The sequence below is a fragment of the Salarias fasciatus genome, chromosome 16, assembly GCF_902148845.1.
Source record: "Salarias fasciatus chromosome 16, fSalaFa1.1, whole genome shotgun sequence".
Taxonomy (NCBI): Eukaryota; Metazoa; Chordata; class Actinopteri; order Blenniiformes; family Blenniidae; genus Salarias; species Salarias fasciatus.
The window spans coordinates 21,930,855-21,941,150 of record NC_043760.1 but is presented as its reverse complement, the minus strand read 5'-3'; the positions used below and the strand labels follow the sequence as shown (position 1 = coordinate 21,941,150).

The 10,296-nt window shown below is 40.0% G+C and overlaps 2 protein-coding genes across 2 annotated transcripts; both read right to left on the bottom strand.

The window, feature by feature from the left end:
- Positions 1-604: 604 nt before the first annotated feature.
- upp2 (uridine phosphorylase 2) lies at positions 605-2,364 on the bottom strand. Its single transcript, XM_030111215.1, has 7 exons — positions 2,312-2,364; positions 2,096-2,210; positions 1,838-1,996; positions 1,630-1,744; positions 1,311-1,520; positions 1,083-1,229; positions 605-897 (listed from the first exon to the last, which is right to left on the bottom strand). Exons 1-7 carry the CDS (start codon positions 2,362-2,364, stop codon positions 755-757), a joined length of 942 nt encoding a protein of 313 aa, XP_029967075.1. The 3' UTR covers positions 605-754.
- Positions 2,365-2,952: 588 nt separating this feature from the next.
- On the bottom strand, positions 2,953-6,679 carry LOC115402689 (uncharacterized protein C7orf57-like; the record flags this gene model as incomplete). Its single annotated transcript, XM_030111214.1, has 6 exons — positions 2,953-3,186; positions 3,485-3,577; positions 5,455-5,534; positions 5,809-5,929; positions 6,068-6,164; positions 6,508-6,679. Coding segments are annotated over 5 exons (555 nt in total), but the record flags the coding sequence as incomplete, so codon positions are not given.
- Positions 6,680-10,296: the final 3,617 nt, after the last annotated feature.

The window sequence follows — 10,296 nt, the reverse complement described above, 5'->3', positions numbered from 1 at the left end:
AAAGTGTCTTTATAATTACAGTATTGACCACCAGGTGACACAGTGTATTGTTTTTCAAACTTGCTTTTAATATATGTTTTATTGCACATCACACAATATCATAGAGCAAATGATATATACATACACATCTAATGGTCATTTCATATATCCTGATTATAAACAGATTCCATACATTAAGTTTGAATTTGTACAAGTAACATATTGCTAAAGCTACTGGATGCAGTGTATGTCTGTTTAGATTTAATGACACAGTACATGTGTCACATTACATTTACATGAAACATGCAATTACATGATTTGCTCAATTATAGGAAAAAAGTACCACAAACTGTTGATAAAATAGGAAAATTCTTCATATACTCTGACAGACAAATCGACTTCGAGCAAGTAGATTCTCAAGTTGCCATTTTTATTTCAATCATTGGAATGTTATGTTTTGCCTCTACAAACACCCACTGAGGTTTTGGTCGTATGAATTTTAAGTAAAGCTTCTGTTATTGTTGGCTGTAAACCCCCAGCTTCAGCGCGGAAAAACAATCATTATACAGGAACACGTCATTTTGAAAATGTGTGTACTGTATATAGATATCAAAATATTAAATATCAAAAAACAATACATATATATTTAGTATTTTAGCGTCATCAAAGAAATATTGACTTTTAAATAGGTGTTTAATTCACACATTGAAATGCTTATATACATATTCACATATCAGTCACAGCTTATATACAGTGTTTTCTAGTGGCTGAGAAGTTAGACAACATATCCCAGGCGCTTCTTGATGAAATGGGACACCAGTATTTGCGGCCTCTGCTGGTACTCCACCAGGACATCATGGGGGGACTTGATCTGGTCTCCCTCAAAGCGGTTCAGCAGAGTAACACAGACCACAGCAGCTGGAGAGGAGAAGGAAATGTTGAGTGACGATACAGGATGCGGTGGCTTCCTTCATATTGGATCACATCATATCGCCGGCCGTAAGTCAAAAACAAGACGCACGTATATATTCTGTGCCACTGGTGTCTTTACTGATTATTTTGAAGCAGTGGAAGAAAGAAAGCAACAATTTTGTAACAAATACCTTTAAGACCACAGACGCGGCACATAGCAGCGAAAACAGTGGACTCCATTTCAATATTCCTCACTCCAGCATCGTAAGCTTTCCTCAGATACTCCAGTTTGTCTTCATGGGAGAAGGAGCAGAGCGCTCCGTCGAGTCGGCCTTGACCTACATGGGCACAGTAACGGATCGGTCAGCAGAGGCGATCAGAAGAAGTTCGCCAGTGATAACGTAGTGTCGTATTCGTACCTTCATAGAAGTCATGTGTGCACATGGTGTTTCCGATCACCGTGGGGATGTTCTGGAGCTCAGAGGAGCACTGCAGAAGCTCACTGGCCACTTCCTCGTCCAGCTCGGTGCTCCTGGTGATCACTTTACCCAGAACAACCTGTTCAAACTGGGGCTGGAAGGAGTAGTCCACTGCTTTTTCTGTGACCACCACCGTCCCTGGAGCCAAACCTGCACATGACACCAATCTCAGTTCTTTACATCTTTACAATTTGAAGAATACAATAAGTTGCAGGTGTTTCTAACCGTGAACCACCTTCGAGAAAAATGAAATTCTTACCAACGCCACCAGATGTTCCCAGACGGAACAGGACCACATCCTGGCACTGGGCGTGGTGCAGCAGCTTAATGAGCTCATGAAGCATGATGGAGATGGATGGAACTCCCATTCCATGCTGCGGCATTAACAAAAGAATTATATTTCAGTCTTACAATCCACTGACATATTTGCTCAATGAAGGATTCTCTCTGAAGAACAATGTTCTTACGCTGATGGAAAGCACAGGCCCCACTTTGTACATGCAGTAGCGGTCAGTTCCCTCACAGATATCTGTGATTTCTTCCGGGTTGCCAGAAAGTTCCAGCTCCTTGTGGATGAACTGCGCAAAAGCCTTCATTCGATTAGCGCTGCCACCAACACACACGAACTATTGGAAACAGAGAAAAGCAGAAGGATAGCGAATTTTATTTTCTGACTCTTAAAAAGAAATTCAAATTTTTCACCAGTCTTTTCTTTCACCACAAACCTTAATATCGCCAAACATTTCTGGGAGGTTGTGAGTCTTGGTGCTCAAGCTTAAGTGGTAGAGGATGTCCTCCTCCATGGTTTCCAGGTTGGGATTTTTCACCTGGACTTGATTCCTAAAAGATTACATTGAAATTTATTACACGCAACATGCAATAAAAACCTGGAGACAGATTATTAGATCTAATGGACCATCAGAGACATAAACCGTACGTACTTGATGTACTCATTGCGCTCGTTTCCCATGCAGTTCAGAAGAATCGGTGCCATGGCTGCTTTGAAAAATAACTTTAAACGCTCTTCAAAAGTCGCTCCAAACGCTGCTGCTGCTGCTGCTGTTATGAAAATAAAAGTGATATCTGACTTCAGAGCTGATATAGCAGTGACCCCTGCCCTTCCCACTGATTGGTTCCAAGAAGAGGAGTAGCACTTGTCCCAGACCCAAACAAAAAGAACAAAATCAATCAATAACAACGCTTCCAGCTCCAAAGTGTCTGTGCGCCTTCAAAGACAAAGTCACAAGAGCAGCGAGAAAAGCAGCCCGTGACAAATCCACTCTGTTACCACTAAACTTTGCAAACCATGACCTGCGCTGTGTATGTCTCGCTGACTGTTAGAATGGGGTTATGACATAGTGTACCGAAAGAACCGAGAGATAACCTCTGACCCTGACATGTAACGTCTGATTGGCAAATCAAAACAGTCGCACAGCTGAAACCCCTTACGAGGGAAAAGGTTGCTTTCTGAGAAACTTCGGGAAAACAAAACAAGATTAATGAACATTTGGATTGTTTGAACTTTATTTGAAGCATCAATCTTTTCGTCCATTAAGCCGCCGTTTACACAGTTACAGACGCAGCATAAAAAAGCCTATCACGGATGCAGTTAATGACGCCCCGCTAACAGGCTCGGTACAGGAAAGCGTTGTCGCACGTCCAAATGACAAAACAACTGAAACCAATAAAAAGATTTGATGCGGCTCAGCATGAGGAGGTACAGAAATGAGTGCTGGAGGAGCGGACGGTAATGTTGGAAGCATTTCAGCTACGTCATCCTTTCCCCGCAAACCTGGCAGTCTTTCAGTCTGTTGGCCTGGAAAAGTATAAAAACAAGAGTCAAATGGTTATTACATAATTCACCAATACACCATAATGTCATCAAGCATCATCAATCCCTAATGGCTTAAACCTTAAAGTTTCTGTCTCAGTCATTCCATTACGGCTGTTCGTATTGTAGCCTCATAAAACCAAAGGAGCCCACGCAGCTTAACTGCTTGCTTTGATTTCATTTTATTGTGTTGGGAGTGCATTTTAAAAGCAAGACAAAGAGGAAACAAATGCAAGTATTTTGTCGTGACACAGTTTACCGGTGTTAATGCCACACTACTTACTCGACACGTCACTGGAGTGGCTTGTTGTCTTCGGCGTAGCCGAAGCTCAGCAGCTTAGACATGTCAACGGGGGCCGGTTTCTTGTCAAACGTTCTGCAGAAGCAAATACATCAAGCTCAGATGTGACAGAAAATGAATTATAAGCCGATAAAGGGAACTCCAAATATCTGCTGGTTTGATCTTTTTCAGAGGAATGCAGAGTTTTGCAAATGCGACAAAGGGCAGACAAGGGTAAACATTAAATATGAACCCTACCCTTTAAACACTCCATGCTGAGATACTGGCTACTCATTGCAGAAAAGTGTTTCTTTACAGAAATGAGGATCACAGTTGAAATTCCTGCTTGCAGGTCATGTTTTTCTGTTAATCTTGTACCAAGGAACCAACTGAAGTTACTGAATCTTATGTTCATCCTGAAAAATAAACATGCGAGCTCCACACAGAAAAGAATGACCCCCACTGTGGGGGGGAGCTCAAACCACTGCACCGCCATGCAGCCCGATTCCTCGTGTCCTGAACCTTCATTCTCTATCATAACTGCACAATAGACAGCAGTATTTTCCAGGTCTTTTTTGTGACATTGCGAGTGGCTCCGGGTCACTTTAGGTTTGGTGACAAACCAGTGACATTTTCCCAAAGGTACAGGGGCAGAGTACACACAGCTCCGCTCAGCTGGGAGCCAAAAGCAAATAGATGAATGAGCAAAAACTGTCTGTTTATTCATGTGGGCGAAGCCTGTCCATAAGCCTCGGTTTACCATCACAACACGAGACACGATTACAGTAAAAAAAAATACAGTTTGTTCTCTGATTCCAATAACAGGAAGAGGGAAAAAAAAGGAAAAACATCTCAAGTGGAGAAGCTTAGCAGAATCCCTCCAAATTATGAGGCTGTTCACAGTCATCAAGGAAAATAACAATTAGAATAACTTCAACTTATTTCATCTCCTCATTTGCCAACAGAAGAAGAAAAGAAGAGGCAGTTTCTGTTCTCCTGATTGGAATAAAGACAGACCATACAGCTTGTTGTCAGTCTTCAATTATGAAATGCAGCTTTCCTGAAGACTGGGGGGTCCGTGAGTCCACATTGGCAAACTTGCCTTGCACATCTGTGACAGTGCTGTTAATACTCAACAATATTTACAGGTTCAAGTGTAACATATGCTGCAATCCAGGCAGTCTTCTTTAAAGTGGATCTGACTTTTATTCTTTATTAAAACTTTAGTGTTGGGCAGCTGAAGTGCTGTTTTAATTGAAGGTGTAAAATGATTTATTGCTGGTTTTTGGCTATTTTTTTTTAATCCATAGCAATTGATATGCTTGAACTCTTTCAAAATATCAAGAAACGAAAGTTGATTCAGCACATTGGCGAAATGCCAGATCCAAATTTAAAACTAACTTTTTCAAACCAAGACATATCGGCTTTAAGAGAAGCTTTTTATTTAATAGCAAAACTACAAGTTTCATTTACTGGCTGGGCTGATTTTCTACTAATAAAACAGTAATTCTGTAAGTTTCCCTTACTCTGATGGTTGAAGCTGTTGTTGTCATTATCAACATATCTGTTACTCTAAACTGCTGTAACTGTATTTCTGTAACTGAATAGTGGTAAAAAGAACCAATGAGCTACTCTGAAGAATGTAATATGTGAAGAGAACAAATTTTTGTGTGTGTTTTTTTTTTTTTTTATAGAGACTATAAGACGAAACTTGTCAGTAAAGTTAATACTCAAGTCATACACAGACATGGGAAAGCTGAAACTAAATGGTGCTGTCACTGTAGAGTGATTGGTACATAAAGAATTAATATGCATGGTTAAATAAATACAACAATGATTATCTGTCATAATAATATTGGTCATTTTGGTTTCTGTTAATGAAAATCACTGATGTGGTTTGTGCTCTTATCCTCGTCCTTCAGATGATTGTAGCTCAGAACAACAGCACCATCTTGTGGCCGCAATGAACTTACATCCTCTTGAATTTGTTGGCGTTGAGATTTTGAAAGGATGTCCCCATCTTCTCCATCTGGCTGTCATCAACATTGTTGTTCTGAACACAGAAGAAGACACACATTCCCAGTGGATGATGTTTCATAATTGCATCTTTTTTCTGCTATTTTCCCAGCAGCCACTTGGTGGGATGCTGAGACTCACAGTCTCATACAACCAAGGATTTGAACCACATTACATTACAATTACACTCAAAATCTTCAAAATCATCTCAACCAGGCAATCAAAACACAATAAACTACACCAACGGTGAGGTGAAGCGTGCACTCATGGGGCTAAATGGCATTCTAAACATCTTAAAGGTTTGTGTTTACCTTCTCTTTTTCACTGTTGCTGCTGTTATCCCTCTCCCAGGCTGACATGTTGTCAGTCCCAAAGGGAGGCGCCAGTGGTTGAAAAGCTCCAGGGTTTTTCTTCTCTTCACTGTTAATGAGACTGTTAGAAAAGTCAACACAGGGGTATTAGCTGGAGGAAAAACAGTAAGAGCCGAACGGCCCCGTGGCTGAGGGAATTAGAAGAGAGTGTTTGTGTCAGGAAGTAATTTCAATCACACTCTTTGACACGAAATATTACCTAGGTTTGCTGCTGTCTTCTGACTCTGTGCCGAACCAGTCGGGAGGTTTGTATGAAGTGGGCTTGGAAATAATAGATTCCTCATGGCACAAAAGGCCTGGTGAACAAGAAGGAGGAGAGAGAGAGGAGCAGAACAGAGGTGTGTGTGGTGCAAGGCAGAGGCTCCCAACCTGGGAACCGAGCCCTCCCCCCCTCAGGGGGGCGCCACAGATCACAGGTGGTGCCAGGCCTTGTCTTCTTTCAGGTTATGAAGTTACCCAAACTATATTTTATTCATGTTAAATACAAAATCATAACAGCAGACCTACACTTTCACAACAGAACACAAAGGTTCAAACAGATCTTCATTCTTTTTAAATAAAGATTTATAATTAATCACTTAATTCCTTTGGTGCACGTGGGGGTTTGAGGGGGTGAAAGGGAACAGGCTGGTCCTATACCTTTATGTCCTCCTCGTTTTGCAAGCTTCACATAGTCAGAATCGGTGTCCAGGACCCGGACCCTCCGTCCCTGAGCCTTCTCCTCACAGAGCGATCTGATGACTGGAGACAACCCGGGGATCTGAGAGATGTGCCCGTTTATACCCTGATGTCCTGTTTTGACACCTGCTGTGACAGAAAATACATTTCATTTGCAATGTTTCCTACATTATTATTATTATTATTATTATTATTATTATTATTATTATTATTATTGTTATTATTATTATTATTATTATTATTATGAACACTGAAGCATTATGGTTTGTAGCTTTGACGCAGGAGTCCAGCACGCTGCATGTTAAGTTAGCATAAACACTTGAATACTTGCCCGTTGTTGGTGGTTGGAGATCGTCATTCGTGAGATCTGGTGGATTTCTAGAGGGAATGGAGACAAAACCCGGCAGAGAAGTCAAACCTTTCAGCCTACAGTTTGTGCAAGCGAAGCGCCAAAAAAAAAGTAACGGCAGCTGTTGGTTTATCCCAGCCTTCAATTAAATACAAGTCCAGACAACCGCACGGATCAGAAGAACAGAAGCACAAAAAGATCAAGTTTAGCTTCACAGGTGATTAAACTTACTCCATGTTGACGGCGAAGAGAGAAGCAGCTCCAGTGGCTGACTGTGTTTGGAAGTTGAGACAGCGTCTCCATGGCAACGGGACAGCTGCTGTTCAGGACAATCAGTGTAACGAGTCGAAAACAACAGCACCGCCAGGTTTAGACCTTTTTTTAAAAAAAAATAATAGCAGATACTGTTCTATCTGTAACCTTTTCATGACTTTGTATGGTGCTTGTGATGCAAGAGACTGAAAATAAACCAGTCGACACAAAATCATATCCAATGCATAAATGAACAAGTCGTTAAAAACTAGAACATACCAAGAAATGAAAAAAATGTAATAATTAAATATCAAACAGAAACATGAAAATAATGTACAACAAATGCAAACTTCGTACAAAGACTCACATCATTTCAAATGAAATACCTCTAACATTGATGCTGACAGCCATGAACAATGTTGTGATGTGTGTTGCTGGGAACAAAGCCAGAGCACTTGGAGAAAACCCCTCTACAAAGTGAGAACATGCAAACTCCACACAGAAATAAATCTAAACTCATAACCTCCTTGTTTTGAGGCCAGAGTACAAGATACAGAGAGCAAACCTGTTTAGCCCTGGTGTGGCCCAGTGACTGAGTTAGGTTGTGGTTTTATGAATTGTCTGGTCTTCATGTAAATTTTGCAGTAAATGTGACAAAAGTATGTTTGTGAACTTGTTCATGCATAAACACTGGTTGTAAGTTGTCATCAAATTTAAATTAAACTCTTAGTTTGTCATTTGTAAGAACTTGCATGGTCGACAGGAAAAAAGTGTCCAGTTTAAATGAAAAACACTGACTCTGTCAACTGTCAAATTAATACATGATAAAATGTTGCCTAATGTCAGATATTATCCACGAAACATGCACTTTAAAACCAGATAGTTAGCATGTTCCATTTAAAGAAGTAAGGTCACTATATAATCTCCCCTATATGTGGGGACACGTGAATTCCAGTGAAGTGTTGTCATGGTACCTGAGCTGTGGGAAATGTTCTTTTGAGATATTTTTGTTCTATAACTCCAGTTTTTTCCAACGATTCATGTCCTTGGAGTTGATTTTATAAGGTAATAGTAATTGTGACAATGAGCTCAAATTTATAAAACTCTTTGTTAGTACATTGTTGTTGTTGTTGTTGTTGTTGTTGTTGTTGTTGTTGTTGTTGTTGTTGTTTTTGCTAAAGCACAGGTCATGCTATTCTGGGCTGTGCCAGTGAGTGAGAGGAAGAAAGAAATATTATGGATATGAGGAGGTTACTTTTTGCCATTCCGCGATATTGGAGAAATTGAAAACAGGCTAAATGCATGTTTGGGGAGGTTGAAAGTTTTTCTCAATTAGCTTGAAACTCTATATTTTAGATTTCTTTGTAATTTATTTTCTTTGTAATCAGATTGACTTAAAAGCCAATGCTGAAATTTAAAATAGTTTTCTTGTCCTTCGCATTGCATTTGTTGAGATGGATAAAGATTTATGCCAGGAAAATAAGGAATTCAGATCATTGTTCTGAATCAATGATCAGAACAACATTATAAATTGGGGAATAAGTGAGGCTATGAAGGTTGCACCTGCTGGATGACTGGTTGTCTTAGAAAAATATGTGCGGCCTGAGGAATTGCTCCATTGCTCCAGCCTTGTGACCACCATTCAAGTCATCAACCTTCAAATGCAACTTTTGGAGGTTGTTTTCATGCTGCTTTGTCGTCTTAATATATCTTTACCTTATATGACCGCTACAAAATTGAGGACAATATCACAGTTTGTGGAAGCACACACATTCTACACAGTTTGTCTCTTCAAAGAGATGCAGGTTTTATGAGTGGTTTGAGCCGCTTGACGTATTTTGGTACCACACCAGTTTTGAACCATATTTATCATTCTTGTGGTTTTTGATTTGCACAAACACTTAAAACCTGCTGTCTGAATGCAGAGATCATGCAGAGAGCAAAGGCCCTTTAAACACTCAGCCTGTCAAGCAAGCTCCAAACAATAAGATGGTAACAGGAAATGCAGGCTTTTATTTCAGCTTAAAATCCCAGTGAAACGAGGAAGTTTGGGGTCAGATCGGAAAGTGTACCAATAATGCATGTCAGCACAAGATTCATCATTTTGGAGTTTAAAGGTTTGGAATTATGCTCATGTATGTTTGGTCTACACAAAAAAATAAACAATGACTCACTTCAATAAATGATAAAATGAGTACCAACGTGACATACATTCATTTAAATCCAAGTCAGGCATGAGCAACTGTTATTCAACTACATTGCTGTTATTGTCTTAGATAAAACACCACTGTAACAGGGAATATTATACCACTTACTTAAGGTCATGTATATGGTGTGCTAATACTTTGCATTTATACTAAACAACCAGTGTTGGATCAAATTACTGCTCACCTGGGTGTTTTGGGAAAATAAGGCATTGCAAGCAGAATAAAACACCACTTTAAAAGTGAAACATGGATGTTAAGTTATACCTCTTTGGTATGTAGAACTACCAATCTGAAAAAAAATATCAGAAATGTACAAATACATTAATGCATGAAGGCAGAGTACATCAGTGTCAATCCATCACGAAGCAAATATAGACAGCTGGAGAACTGCACACACACATACAATTTCCTGTCAGTATTTAACCTGAAATACAGTGTGTGTTGTTTGATTGTGGAAGGAAATCATAGTGCCCAGGAAAGCTCATTCCAGCATAGAAATAACATCTGAACGCCACACAGAAAGGCCACAAGTCTGGACTCAAGCAGGAGATCTCACTATCACCATGGAGCACTAATAAAAACACAATCTAAAATGTGCACATGCTGAATGTAATCTTCTCAAACGGTGAACATCATACACCATTTAAAGATTTTAGAAATGTCATCATTGCTTAATTGATAGAAGAAAAACAGGTTTTTCACCAGTGTTGTCACTGAGAGAAGGGGGGGAGGGGGGGGACGGACGGACGTGTATTTTATTGTTTACTCCATCCATCTATCTTCTATGCAGTGCAGGATTGTGTGTGTGTTCATGGGGTTTTGGCACTGGAGTCCACCCCAGCACTCACACCAAGGGGCAATTTAAAGTAAGCAATTAACCTCACATGCACGTTTTTGGACTGTGGAAGGAAAATGGAGTATCTGTAGGAAAACCAACATATG